The sequence below is a fragment of the Schistocerca gregaria genome, chromosome 2 (genome assembly GCF_023897955.1).
Source record: "Schistocerca gregaria isolate iqSchGreg1 chromosome 2, iqSchGreg1.2, whole genome shotgun sequence".
Classification (NCBI taxonomy): Eukaryota; Metazoa; Arthropoda; class Insecta; order Orthoptera; family Acrididae; genus Schistocerca; species Schistocerca gregaria.
In genome coordinates, this window is record NC_064921.1 from 17,348,204 (window position 1) to 17,363,468 (window position 15,265).

A 15,265-nucleotide genomic window follows, 5' to 3' on the forward strand; every position below is an offset into this window, starting at 1 on the left:
TGTAACTATAGCGCATATTTTCGCCTCTTTACTTTCGAAAATGTTCTTATTCAGAGCACACAGCCACTTAAAAAGCCACATGTCCGAAAGAACAGACACCAATTTGATCCAGCAGTCACTGTGAATTAAGACAAAAAGGAATTACAGACACTGGATGCCAATGGGCGTTGATTGAGATCAATGGGAAAACTCGAAAATTTGTGCCGGACCGGTATTCGAATCCAGGTCTCCTGTTTATTAGGCAGATGCTCTCACCACTACGCCATCTGGCTAAAGTGGTCGTTACAGCTGCACAGAACAGATCATTGGTCGCATCGCGTGTCTGTTCTTTCGGACATATCTCTTCATTGCAGATGCACAACTGGCTCGAAGTCTTACGGGAACTGGCGAAATGTCGCGAGTAATGAGGGTAAGGGGCAACGGGCACTATGTTAGTAGTGTATGGATAAGATGAGAATTTGGGTCTGACGGGAGACGTGCTGGGGTAGTCTGTGCAGATGCACTCAACACTGTGTCCGGATGGCTCAGTGCTCAGAGCATGTCTCGTAAGAGGGAGACACGGGATCGAATCCCCGTCTGGCAAAAGTTTTCAACTTGCAAGTAATGTCAACTCGCAGCTAATGTCTGTAATTCCTTTGTGTCTTAAGGTGAACATTTGTTGACCTCTTATGGAGACGACGTTGGTACCAATAGAGTTTTGTATTTAAGTTGTTGGTACTCGTACAACGTAAGTCAAAGGCTAACCTTTTTCGCGAAATACGTTTGTTTGTACAGTTCTTTTTGCCTAAGTAGTAATGTTGTGTTTGCCTCGTTGAAACAAATGGACTAGCAAGTATGGGGCGTGTACAAGCACTCTCGACAAGGAAAGCAGTAAGGGAATCTCTGCTGAAGTACAGGTACTCGTGCTCTCGCTATACCCATGTTCAAGAACGTTACGGAGAACATTATACGTCTTGACAGATATATTTGATTTCTCTTTCTTGAAGAGGATGGGAACGAATGGTAGTAAATATCACGACGTGCGCGTAAGAAGCAACACCTCCAATCACGTACATTATGTTATCAAAAGTATCCGGACATCCCCCAAAACATACGTTTTTCATATTAGGTGCATTGTGCTGCCGCCTACTGCCAGGTACTCAATATCAGCGACCTCAGTAATTGTTAGATATCGTGAGAGAGCAACCTGGGCCCTCCGTGGAACTCAAGGACTTCGAACGTGGTCAGGTGATAGGGTGCCACTTGTATCACACGTCTGTACGCGAGATTTCCACACTGCTAAACATCCCTAGGTCCACTGTTTCCGATGGCATAGTGAAGTGGAAATGTGAAGGGAAACGTAAAACATAAAGCGTACAGGTGGATCTCGTCTGTTGACTGACAGAGACTGCCGACAGATGTGTAATAGCAGACACCTATCCGGACCATCACACAGGAATTTCAGACTGCATCAGGATCCAGTGCAGTTACTATGACAGTTAGGCGGGAGGTGAGAAAACTTGGATTTCATGGTCGAGCGGCTATTCATAAGCCACACATCACTCTGGTAAGTGCCGAACGACGCCTCGCTTGGTGTAAGGAGCGTAAACATTGGACGATAGAACAGAGGAAAAATGTTGTGTGGAGTGACGAATCATGGTACACATTGTGGCGATCCGATGGCAGGGTGTGGATACAGGGAATCCCCGGTGAACGTCATCTACCAGCGTGTGTAGTGCCAATAATACAACTCGGTGGTGTTGTGGTGTGGTCGTGTTTTTCATGGAGGGGGCTTGCATCCCTTGTTGTTTGGCGTGGCACTATCACAGGCCTACGTTGATGTTCTAAGCACCTTCTTGCTTCCCACTGTTGAAGAGTAATTCGGGGATGGCGATTGTATCTTTCAACACGATCGAGCACATTTTCATAATGCATGGCCTGTGGTGGAGTGGTTACACGGCAATGTTGTGGTCTTCTGTCTTGAGACTGGTTTGATGCAGCTCTCCATGCTACTCTATCCTGTGCAAACTTCCTCATCTCCAAGTAACTACACAACCTACATCCCTCTGAATCTGCTTAGCGTATTCATCTCTTGGTCTCCCTCTACGATTTTTACCCTCCACGCTGCCCTCCATTATCAAATTAGTGACCCCTTGATGCCTCAAAACATGTCCTACCAGCCGATCCCTTCTTCTAGTCACGTTATGCCACAAACTCCTCCCCAATCCCATTCACTACCTCCACATCAGTTAATCTTCAGCATTCTTCTGTAGCACCACATTTCGAAAGCTTCTCTTCTTGTCCAAAATATTTATCGTCCATGTCTCACTTCCATACAGGGTTACACTCCATTCAAATACTTTCAGAAACGACTTCCTGACACTTAAATCTATACTCGATGTTAACAAATTTCTCTTCTTCTGAAACGCTTTCCTTGCCATTGCCAGTCTACATTTTATATCCTCTCTACTTCGACCATCATCAGTTATTTTGCTCCCCAAATAGTAAAACTCGTTTACTACTTTAAGTGTCTCATTTCCTAATCTAATTCTCTCAGCATCACAAGACTTAATTCGACTACATTCCATTATCCACGTTTTGCTTTTGTTGATGTTCATCTTGTATCCATCTTTCAAGACACTGTCTATTCCGTTCATCTGCTCTTCCAAGTTCTTTGCTCTCTCTGACAGAATTACAATGTCATCGGCGAACCTCAAAGCTTTTATTTCTTCTCCATGGATTTTAATACCTACTCCGAATTTTTCTTTTGTTTCCTTTACTGCTTGCTCAATATACAGATTGAATAACATCGGGGAGAGGCTACAACCTTGACTCACTCCCTTCCCAACCAATGCTTCCCTTTCATGCATCTCGACTCTTATAACTGCCACCTGGCTTCTGTACAATTTGTAAATAGCCTTTCGCTCCCTGTATTTGACCCCTACCACCTTCAGAATTTGAAAGAGAGTATTTCAGCCAACATTGTCAAAAGCTTTCTCTAAGTCTAAAAATGCTAGAAACGTAGGTTTGCCTTTCCTTAATCTATATTCTAAGGTAAGTCGTAGGGTCAGTATTGCTTCACGTGTTCCAATATTTCTACGAAATCCAAACTGATCTTCCCCGAGGTCGGCTGCTACCAGTTTTTCCACTCGTCTGTAAAGAATTGGTGTTATTATTTTGCAGCTGTGACTTATTAAACTGATAGTTCGGTAATTTACACATCTGCCAACACATGCTTTCTTTAGGATTGGAATTATTATATTCTTCTAGAAGTCTCATACATCTTGCTCACCAGATGGTAGAGTTTTGTGAGGGTTGGCTCTTCCAAGGCTATCAGTAGTTCTAATGGAATGTTGTCTACTCCCGGGACCTTGTTTCGACTTAGGTCTTTCAGTGCTCTGTCAAACTCTTCACGCAGTATCATATCTCCCATTTCATCTTCATCTACATCCTCATCCATTTCCATAATATTGACCTCAAGAACATTGCCCTTGTATAGACCCTCTATATACTCCTTCCACCATTCTGCTTTCCTTTCTTTGCTTATAACTGGGTTTCCATCTGAGCTCTTGATATTCGTGCAAGTGGTTCCCTTTTCTCCAAAGGTCGCTTTACTTTTCCTGTAGGCAGTATCTATCTTACCCCTAGTGAGATAAGCCTCTACATCCTTACATGTTTCCTCTAGCCATCCCTGCTTAGCCGTTTTGCACTTCCTGTCGATATCATTATTGAGACGTTGTAAGTGGGCTGCTTAGGTTTTTTTAATGGTAACGCCAAGTGGCGCTCTGTGTGAGGATCACTGGCTGTGCTGTGTGCAGTCTGTGGCTAGTTTACATTGTTGTCTGCCATTGTAGTGTTGGGCTGTTGGCTGTTAACAGCGCGTAGCGTTGCGCAATTGGAGGTGAGCCGCCAGAAGTGGTGGATGTGTGGAGATAAATGGCAGAGTTTTGAAATTTGTAAGACTGAATGTCGTGAACTGCTATATATATTATGACTTTTGAGCACTAGTAAGGTAAATACATTGTTTGTTCTCTATCAAAGTCTTTCATTTGCTAACTATGCCTATCAGTAGTTAGTGCCTTCAGTAGTTTGAATCTTTTACTTAGCTGGCAGTAGTGGCGCTCGCTGTATTGCAGTAGTTCGAGTAACGAATATTTTTGGTGAGGTAAGTGATTTGTGAAAGGTACAGGTTAAGGTTAGTCATTCTTTTGTAGGGATTATTGAAAGTTAGATTGCGTTGCGCTACAAAATATTGTGTGTCAGTTTAAGCACAGTCTTGTATAATTTTTCTAAGGGGACGTTTCAACGTTTGTATTCCTTTTTGCCTGCTTCATTTACTGCATTTTTATATTTTCTCCTTTCATAAATTAAATCCAATATCTCTTCTGTTACCCAAGGATTTCTATTAGCCCTCATCTTTTTACCTACTTGATCCTCTGCTGCCTTCACTTCTTCATTCCTGAAATCTACCCATTCTTCTTCTACTCTATTCCTTTCTCCCGTTCCTGTCAATTGTTCCCTTATGCTCTCCCTGAAACTGTGTAAAACCTATGTTTTAGTCAGTTTATCGAGGTCCCATCTCCCTAAATTCCCACCTATTTGCAGTTTCTTCAGTTTTAATCTACTGTTCAGCACCAATAGATTGTGGTCAGAGTCCACATCTGCCTCTGAAAATGTGTTACAATTTAAAACCTGGTTGCTAAATCTCTGTCTTACCATTACATAATCTATCTGATACCTTCTAATATCTCCAGGCTTCTTCCATGTATGCAACATTCCCTGTAATGTACTGGCCTGCACAGAGCCCTGACCTGAATCCTATGGAACACCTTTGGGATGTTTTGGAACGCCGACTTCGTGCCAGGCCTCACCGATTGACATCGATACCTGAATGGTCTGCCATTCCCCAAGAAACCTTTCAGCAACTGACTGAACGTATGCCTGCGAGAGTGTAAGCTGTCATCAAGGCTAAGGGTGGGCGGACACCATATTGAATTCCAGCATTACCGATGGAGGGTGCACGAACTTGTAAGTCATTTTGAGGCAGGTGTCTGGATACTTTTGATCACATAGTGTATGTATATAGAACGTGATCCATTGATGATGTTACGAACTTTCAAGAAGGTGAAGGCTAAATGTATCAATTTGAGGTAACGGTCTGTGTACCAGAAACGAAGGAGTCGAAAGTTATGAGCGAAAACAGTTCTGATACCTGTGACAGTGGAACACATATACCGGTACCGTTGTTTGTGATAATGTAGGTTAGGCAACTTTCAGAGGTGGTAGTATGGACCAAAGCAAGAAAAAAGGTCCAGTAAACATGGGCTCTAAAATGCATACCCTGAGAAGGTACGAGCACTTGCTGATCTTCGATAGTCTGAAACACATCTCCTGTATAGAACCAGAGCTCATAGCTCTTAAGGTATGCATTTTAGAGCACGTTTAGCAGAATTTTTTCTTGTTTTGGTCCACACTACCACCTCTAAAAGTTACGTATACTACATTCTTAGCATTAACAGTAACGGTACATATGTTCCACTGTCAGAAGTACCGAAATGACTTTCACTTGTAGCTTTCGACTCGTTCTTTTCCGAACCAGAGACCCTTGTGACGCTTTTGATCCAACCACCGTGAGTGAAGGCGAGATCGTCGGATAGCCTGCTGAGATCTGGTTGTCCTCCAAGTGACAGAGTGTTTAAAGGTGCCGAGTGTTCTGGGCGTTTGCGCACGCCATAAGAAATCTAGTAAAACGCTTTCATAATCCGTTTCCTTCTTTCCAGAATGATTTTCTTGCTGTTGGATAACTTCTTTCTAAAATGAAATGCGATAATGGCGTCTGCATTTTGCTCGAAATTTCTTTCCGTCTTCTACCATGCCTTGTGCTTTAGCTTCCGTAAAAAAACATAAATTATTGTTTCACTTCTAGCACATCACTTCAAATTCTAATTATTTGAAGGAAAGAAGCAAGGAAGGAGAAAGACTGAGGTTTAACGTCCCGTCCACGATGAGATCATCAGAGACGGAGCACAACCTCGGGTTACGAAAGGTGGGCAAGGAAATCATATTTGCCTGAAACGATTTAGGGAAATCACGGAAAAGTTAAACTTGGCCCGCCGGACAGGGGTCCGAACCGCCGTCCACTCGCATGCGAGTGCAGTGTGCTGACCGCTGCGCCAACTCGCCCGCTGTCGCCGTTGGAGACTCATTTTCTTCTTCAGTACTGCGTGTGCTTACCGTCACTTTCGACTCTTTTGTTTATTCTTAAACTATAATTGTTCCACAAAGTTCTTTTCATCGTACTGAGGAGTTTCTCTAAATATTCTTCCGCCTCCATGAGCAAAGTAATACAATCTGCACATCGCAGTGTGTCTGTCTTCTGTTCAAAACGTACAGCGGTATTTATCAATATGGCACTAGTGCACGAAAACGTGTTTTGTTTCGTTAAAGAGTAAATAGAAACCCATAAGAAATTATTGCATTCTTATTGCAGAGATCGCCTCATATCCTATCTCGTCTTGTTCAGCCTATCTCAGTTCTCTGCTGGGTTTCCACTGTTTTCCGTTTTGAGCCACCTGGTACCACCGTGTTCCAGCTTCACGTCATTGTTGGGATCTTCCAATGCCCCTCGTGTGGACCCATAATAATCTGCAGTGAACAATTGTTGCAGTTTACCTGATCTCCGACCCAGTGCCACGTCAGTCTTGCAGTTTTCTCCAAGATGTCTGTTACCTTTCTTCTCCTTCTAATGTCTGACTGACTCCTAGAATCTGGCGCTCCAAGGCTCGTTGTGTGCGCTGTAGCTTACGACTACTTTAGAGTCATAATTTCCAGGCTGTAGGTTGTGACTGGTAGTAGGCTCATATTTTAGACCTTAGCCTTAGGGTAATTTCGGACACCCTTGTCAGTCAGGATAAATCTTAACTTCTGGAGTGCTGCCCAACTCAGTCATATTCTGCGAGCAATTCTTACATTTTGATTATTTCTCCCTAGTTTAATTTTGTGGCTGAGGTAGATGTATTCGTCAACAGCTTCTGCTTTAAGTGGTTCGTTGACTGTGATTAGCATTTTTGTTCTATTACCGTTTATTTCTAAGTCAGTCTTCACAGAGACAACTTCTAGTTCTTGGATCATACTCTTTTGTTATTTCAAATCTTCACTTATGAGCATAACACCATCGGCAAAGCGTACATAATTCAGACATGACTCACTGACTTTTATTTTTCTGTTACTTTAGCCAAGTAATTTGAATACAACCTCCAATGCAAGTGTGAACAGTTTCAGAGAAATGGTGTGATTTTGGCGAACTCCTTTGCCTGCTGGAATCGTACTGGTGATAAGGTTTTCATCCATTCTTTCATAGTCGCCTGTTCACAGACGTATTTCAGGAGCTTTATATACTTTGAATTTATCCTAGCGTTTTCAAGGACCTTCATGATATTACTAACTTCCACGGAGTCGAAAGGTTTTCATTATTCTTTAAAGGCCAGATGAATACGGCTGTTATACTCAGTTATTTTCTCGAGAAGAAGGTGAGCCTCGATGTGATCCATAGGCGAAACAGCTTCCCGAATTCCAACGTTGCGCAACAGGTTGATATACATCCAGTTCTCTTGTGACGAGGTTTCTTACAATTTTAATCAGGAGTTTGTAACGTTGTGGTAACAAACTGACCGGACGATAGTCCTAGAAGTTTTCCTTTTCACCCTTTTTTGTGGAGTAGTACGACTTCAACATTTTTTCCATTTTTCTGTTATTCTTGCGGAGTTGATGCATTTGTTGATAAGTATCCCCACAGCTCCCAACGGGTTACTTGGACCTAGTTTCAGATTTAAATTGTTATCATATCCTCCCCAGGGGATTTTGTTTCAGTTGTTTAAGCGAATTTTCAACTGCAGCAGTGATTACTTGCAGTGTTTCTTCCTGTGCATCATTCGGAGTTGCTTGTTCTTGCTCTGACGGTCTGTCTGTGGTTGCAGTATACAACTCATGGTAGAAATCTCTAAAAAATTCAGTAATATTATGTCTATCTGTGACTATCACTCTTTTCTTATACTTGAGTTTCGTAATATTAATTCTCCCTGTAGACGTACTGTATTTAAAATTTTCAATTTTCGGCTGTTTTCAATCGTCTACATGTCAGATTATTGTTAAATTCCCTCATATCTTTTCTTATATCTTTCCGGACAGTCTTATTAAGAGTTGTATACTCTGCTGTAACCCTGATCATTGCCTTCCTTTCTTTGATGATCTGAATGGTATTAACTGATAGTTGTGAGTTCTTGTTAGATTTCTGGAGTGCTGCAATTTTGATGCCTGTTGTCATTTTCTCAGCAAATTCGTTGACTTCTAAGGACTTGATATCTTCTGTTGAACCACGTATCTCAGATAAAGTTCGCTGAAATGATGCTTTGTATTTTCCTAAGTCATTTTCTCTTGGAAAAGTATACTTACGTATCATTTTTTATCGTTCCATTATGAGATCAATGTGAAGGTCGCTCAAACTAGCCTGAGGTTGCCTCCGATGTCGAATTTATCGAGTACAGACGTATCTTTGCAATTCCATTTTTTGTTTTGTGCGCAAAGTCTACTTCATTCTTGGTCTGACCATCAGGGCTCATCGATGTCCATTTACGCTGGATGGGTTTCTCAGTGAAAGCATTCATAAAAGAGAGATTTTCAGCTCTAAGATATTCTCGCGTTCGTTCACCTCTTCCATTTCTGCAGCCTAACGCATAGATACCAAAGTTCCACGGGTTTCCATCTTTCTTTTGCCCTCTTTTAGCAGTGAAATTTCTCATGATAATACCCAGCTGCGTTTCTCAGAATCTTTCGTTTTAGTGACACCTCTGTATAGTTATTCAACATCCCTTCATCAGATCTGCTGCTTGGAACATACACCTGAATGATTTGTATGGAAAATTTGCTACTCAATTCGAGGACAATGTATGTCACTCTAGAAGAAACGCAGACCATTTTGTAAACGAATTCTTTGATCTTATCATGACTAGAATACCAACTCTATACACAGTAGAAACCTCACTATTTTTTAAGAAGATGTGACCTCGTGGGGGAGTTTCTCCTTGGAGAGGTGACACAGGTACACGTGGCATCCCATTTAATGTCTGGCAGTTCTTGTCCCTGTCTTTCAACGTCTTCGGCTAGTCTCATAGTTCTTATGTTGTATGTGGCTACTTTTAATTCTTTTTGTCTTTCTCGACCAGTTCTGCAATACCGATAGTCTTCGTCTACGTCTTCACTGCTGCTGAGGTCTTCTCCACATCTGGGCCAGGCCAGGTCAGCCAAGATTTTTGAAAGAAGTGTTATTCCTTCCCCTCCACCTTTTTCAATCGGGCTTGGGATCAGCTATGGCCCAATTGCAAGGGTTGGAACTTAAGTAGTGTGCAACTATTTATTCACAACCGATACAAAAGAGTTACATGTTTGCACCTGCTACTGTCCTTCAAAGTAGTCACCAGCGTTATGTAGAACCAGTTACCAACGATGTGGAAGGTTTGGTATACCGTTAGCAGAGACTGTTCTCTTGATGGTGCGAATGGAGCGGTCTAAAGTTATGGTGATGGTGTTATCCTAACGACTGTGATGGTGTTATCTTAACGCATTACGCTCCTCCACGGCAGACTGTCAGTGTACAGTATTACTGTTCGTGTTTGGAGCATCACCTGCGACCAGCTTTGCGAAAGAAGCGGAGACACTTTCTGCGCAACCCAACCATCATTTTGCACGACAATGCGCGGGCGCATACAGCGCAAGCTGTGGCTGCTCTGTTCGGTCGATGCGACTGGGAAGTACTGTACCATCCACCATACTCCCCGGACATACGTCCTTGTGACTTTCATTTGATTCCGAAGATGAAGGAACCACTTCGTGGAATTCGCTTGATAACTGTTCCAGAGATTGAATAGGCAGTAGACCGCTCCATTCGCACCATCAACAGAACAGGCTCTGCTAACAGTATACTACGCCTTCCACATCGCTGGCAACGGGTTCTACACAACGCTGGTGACAACTTTGAAGGACAGTAACAGGTGCAAACATGTAACTCTTTTGTATCGGTTGTGAGTAAATAGTTGCCACTTTTTAAGTTCCAACCCTCGTATAATGATATTAATTTTTGAAAATTATGTTTATTTATAAAAAAAAATCCGTTTCTGTGCCAGTCTGCGTTTATATCATTCTTGATTCGTACATATTATGCATTACGACAACATATTATGCATTACGACATCTTAGATAAGAAAAAGCTTTCACTAGGTCTACGTAATTCGTAGAAATTGCAATAATTTTCGGCTCTATATCCTCCTCTTTTAATTATCACTCAATTATTTTTGTTAACATTTAATCCATATTATGTCCAGAGTAGCATATCAGTTCCATGTCATATTTGCTCTGTCTTACTTTCACGCAGAAGGTCAACGATACTGGTGGAGCCAGTAATGTTTCCTTTTACAGTTTTTTCTTTCACATGATTATCTTGTTTTGCAGCTAACAAACTTAACAATAGTTGTAGCAAACTACGTTATCGAAACGCACGTATCCTGACTCAAGTTCGCTATTTTTGTCATACGAAAAAACTTAAGAAAGCACTTGCATTTTTCAACAGGATCCGTGACCTGATGAACTCTGTTTTTCTTCTTGAATAGTGATCTAGTGAAACATTTGTTAACGAATTTCAATACTGGTTATTGTGTAATGACCTGCTAGGAGAAAAAAATGTCATTACAATTCAGCAGTCAATAAAAAAAGTGATTATATCGTCACATTTAATACAAATATGTTTACTTACATCAAAATGTGAAAGAAATTTAAGGAAGCGCCAGAGTGTGCCCTGAAACCCCTTACGCTGTTGCAGATTCCAGTGGACAAGTCTGCGAGTGATCTACGCCATGTTTAGCCTGGTGGGATCGACGGTCTTCGCTGTTCTCAGCTGCCTGCACATGTCTTCGCAAGGTCTCACCTTCAGCCGCACATGTAAGTAGCGCAGAGTCCATACAAGTTACCCCATGCCGAGCAGTGATGCAAATTGGCCAGCTCAAAACTGCACAAGTTAGGAGGACCTAGCAGTCGGATTAGTGACAGCTGCGCACTGAGGAGATGTGCTCTTGCTCAATCATACAGGTCCTGGTAGCGGGTGATAGTCACGGCGTCAAAGCTTATACTGCCGTTTAGTGGCAATGACGCAGAGGAAGGCAACACAAAAGACATTAACTCATCCTACCCAGGCCAGATCGCAAGGGCGGGTCGCGCACCTGAGACACTGCGCCTCCACTCCACCGTTACATTCGCACTAGGCTGGAGGGACAACGAGGGATTCAGAATTTCGAATTATTACTCCCTGTTACGACAACAACTGAAGTTACGTTTTACGCTAAAAGATCGAAAACGCCCCATTGTGGCTCCATGCACTGTCATTTCTCACTAGTGCTCTAGCAGTACTACATGTATTTCATCTTAGCGACCAGAAATGAAGGTCATTTGACATGAAAGAATTGTTAACAATATTTCAATTGTATCCGAATACACTGTTAACGCTACTGACGGATATACGACATTGACATTTAGCTACAAAATAGCAGGTCAGCAACTGGAAGCAATTAATTCCATAAATTATCTGGGAGTACGCATTAGGAGTGATTTAAAATGGAATGATAATATAAAGTTGATCGTCGGTAAAGCAGATGCCAGACTGAGATTCATTGGAAGAATCCTAAGGAAATGCAATCCGAAAACAAAGGAAGTAGGTTACAGTACGCTTGTTCGCCCACTGCTTGAATACTGCTCAGCAGTGTGGGATCCGCACCAGATAGGGTTGATAGAAGAGATAGAGAAGATCCAACGGAGAGCAGCGCGCTTCGTTACAGGATCATTTAGTAATCGCGAAAGCGTTACGGAGATGATAGATAAACTCCAGTGGAAGACTCTGCAGGAGAGACGCTCAGTAGCTCGGTACGGGCTTTTGTTAAAGCTCCGAGAACATACCTTCACCGAAGAGTCAAGCAGTATATTGCTCCCTCCTACGTATATCTCGCGAAGAGACCATGAGGATAAAATCAGAGAGATTAGAGCCCACACAGAAGCATACCGACAATCCTTCTTTCCACGTACAATACGAGACTGGAATAGAAGGGAGAACCGATAGAGGTACTCAGGGTAACCTCCGCCACACACCGTCAGGTGGCTTGCGGAGTATGGATGTAGATGTAGATGTAGGCAAGAAAGAAGTGACTTAACGTTACTAAGGATTGCCCGAAGCACCCAGAACAGAGTACATCAGCGATCTACAGCTACATCTACATGGAAAATCTGTAGATCACACTTAGGTGCCTGGCAGAGTGTTCATCGAACCGTCTTCACAATAATTCTCTGTTATGACACTCTCGAACAGCGCGCGAAAAAACCGAACACCTGTATCTTTTTGTTCGTTTTTAGTGTTGTTAACAGACGTGGTAGGGTATACAAGGGGCGTGAACAACATTAGATTTTAAGTGATCTCTGTGAAGGACAAAGAGAAGCTGCGTTCTCGTGTGAGACAGCATTATCAGGACCTGACAGAATTTCAAAGGGGCATCATTGTGGGCCTCCATGAGACCTGCAAGCGGAATCATGCAGTATCCAGATATATGCAGGGTACCATGGTTTCGGTTTACCACGTCTGCCCAATACGAGGAAGGATGAGTGAATTACGCACCAAGCATATCGTAGCAGCTCCACACCTTCTCTGTCATCAGAGTACAGGCAGTGGCGTCCCTGTAACATTCTGTGTAGTTCCGCACCATTGGAGTCTAGAAGCCGCTGGACTAGGGAATTACCGTCCCACGTGTGGGCCACCGTTAACACAACACAACACAAACAGCTCCGTTTGTAGTGGTGCAGTGATTGGTAAGTACCGACCGCTGATGAATGGCCTGACACTGTTTTTTGCTTTTAGCGATGAGTCCCGGTTCTGCACTACGTCATCAGGGAGTATGGTGGCGGCACGGGACGTATGGGGGGGGGGGGGAAGTGGGGGCGCAGCACTGTGTGGTATGAGTTGGGGAGCTATTGGGTATGACTTCAGGTCACCGCTGCTAGCGACTGAGCGACTGTGAAAGTACAACGTGTTGCCTGTCACACGACAGCATCGAGGTGCCATTTTTCATCTGGATGATCGTCCACACATGGTGCGTCTGTATGAAGTGCCAGCACCATGTTGAGATACTCCTGTTGCCAGCATGATCCCCCGATGGAATATGAGTGTCACCGGCTCGCACGACAATTTACCCTAGTCACAATATTCAGCGTATCAAGGAGAAATTACAATAGTTGTGGGCTTTCTTGCCTCAGGAAGTACATAACTGCTTAATGACGCCTTTCGCAATAGAATTAGAGCATGTATCCAGGACACAGAGGGGTCCAACGTCAAAATAGTAAGTAGGCTGATACTGCCAAGTTCTATGTAAATTTAATTCGATTTTGTAATCATGAACCGTTTCGACCCATTAATTTTCATTTCATTTCCTCCTCTCCTTTCATTTGCTTCATTTCTTTGCCAGGCAGTGTATGTTTTAAAAAAAAATGTCTCTTGCTCGATTATGCTGGTATTTCGAAACATCCCCCTCATCCGTGCCTCTGAGCTTCTGCGACGTCACGCAGAGCATCAGCCGCCGCTGCTATCAACATACTACTCACTCACTATGCGATGTGGAGCGCGAGAGACAAATTACTCGACGTACTGTACCGCAGCTTTTCTCATATACATTCATTAGCAGACCTGGACTGCTTCCTTCCGCTACAGGGTGAGTCACCTAACGTTACCGCTGGATATATTTCGTAAACCACATCAAATACTGACGAACCGATTCCACAGACCGAACGTGAGAGGAGGGGCTAGTGTAATTGTTTAATACAAACCATACAAAAATGCACGGAACTATGTTTTTTTTAACACAAACCTACGTTTTTTAATGGAAGCACGTTAGTTTTGTTAGCACATCTGAACGTATAAACAAATACGTAATCAGTGCCGTTTGTTGCTTTGTAAAATGTTAATTACATCCGGAGATATTGTAACCTAAAGTTCACGCTTGAAACCTCCGACGTTCAGTTGCGTGTTGTAACAAACACGGGCCACGGTCGGCGAGCAGCATCTGCAGGGACATGTTTATGATGACGACCGTGTTTACGAGTGTGGTTTTAGTGCACTGTTGTGGTTTGGTCTAGCTGTCGCAGTGTCCGCATGTAGCGCTTGCTGCTATTGTTATTCTGCATTCGTCTCCGCACGCAGACCAACTTAGTACACCGTGTTACCAGACGTCTGTGATAGTGTAGTGTTCCAGGAACTGTGACCATGGTGTATTCGAAGATGATACTCATCTATGGCGAGTGTCGACGAAATGCAGCTGAAGCCTGCAGGGTGTATGCAGAACGGTACCCGGACAGAGAGCATCCAACGTGCCGCACATTGTAAAACATCTACCGCCACTGTATGCAACAGGTATGGTTGTAGCACGCAAACGGGTCCGTAACAACCCTGTCACAGGGGAAGCGGGTGCAGTTGGTGTGTTAGCTGCTGTTGCCATGAGCCCACACATGAGTACACGGGACATTGCGAGAGCCCGTGGACTGAGTCAAAGTAGTGTCATATGCAAACTGCATCGTCACCGCTTTCACCCGTTTCATGTGTCGCTACATCAGCAATTACATGGTGATGACTTTAATCATCGAGTGCAATTCTGTCAATGGGCATTAACAGAGAATGCGTTGCAGTTCTACGTGTTTACCGATGAAGCAGGTTTCACATACCACGGGGCAGTGAATCTACGGAACAAGCATTACTGGTCCGTGGACAATCTTGGCTGGCTCAGACAGGTAGAGCGAGAGCGACCGTGGACTGTAAATGTATGGTGCGGAATCATTGACGACCACCTCATTGGTCCTCACTTCATTGCAGGGGCCCAAACAGCTGCAACATACATCGCGTTTCTACAGAATCATCTGCCAACGTTGCTCGAAAATGTCCCACTGGAAACGCGTCGACGTATGTGGTATAAGCATAATGGTGCACCTGCACATTCCGCAACTAACACTAGGCTGACCCTTGACAGGATGTTCGACGGGCGTTTCATAGGACGTGGAGGACGCATAAATCGGCCAGCCCGTTCACCTGGTCTTACACCTCTGGACTTCTTTTTGTGGGGTACGTTAAAGGAGAATGTGTACCGTGATGTGCCTACAATCCCAGAGGATATGAAACAACGTATTGTGGCAGCCTGCAGCGACATTACACCAG

At 43.5% G+C, this 15,265-nt stretch overlaps 1 protein-coding gene across 1 annotated transcript in view; it reads left to right on the forward strand.

Moving 5' to 3' along the window:
* Nucleotides 1–834: 834 nt before the first annotated feature.
* Nucleotides 835–15,265, forward strand: part of LOC126333191 (gustatory receptor for sugar taste 64e-like) — a 141,973-nt gene continuing 127,542 nt past the window's right edge. The window contains exons 1-2 of the mRNA XM_049996720.1: nt 835–896; nt 10,850–10,968. Of these exons, the coding sequence (XP_049852677.1) occupies nt 835–896; nt 10,850–10,968 (181 nt within the window). The remainder of the gene's footprint in view (nt 897–10,849; nt 10,969–15,265) is intronic.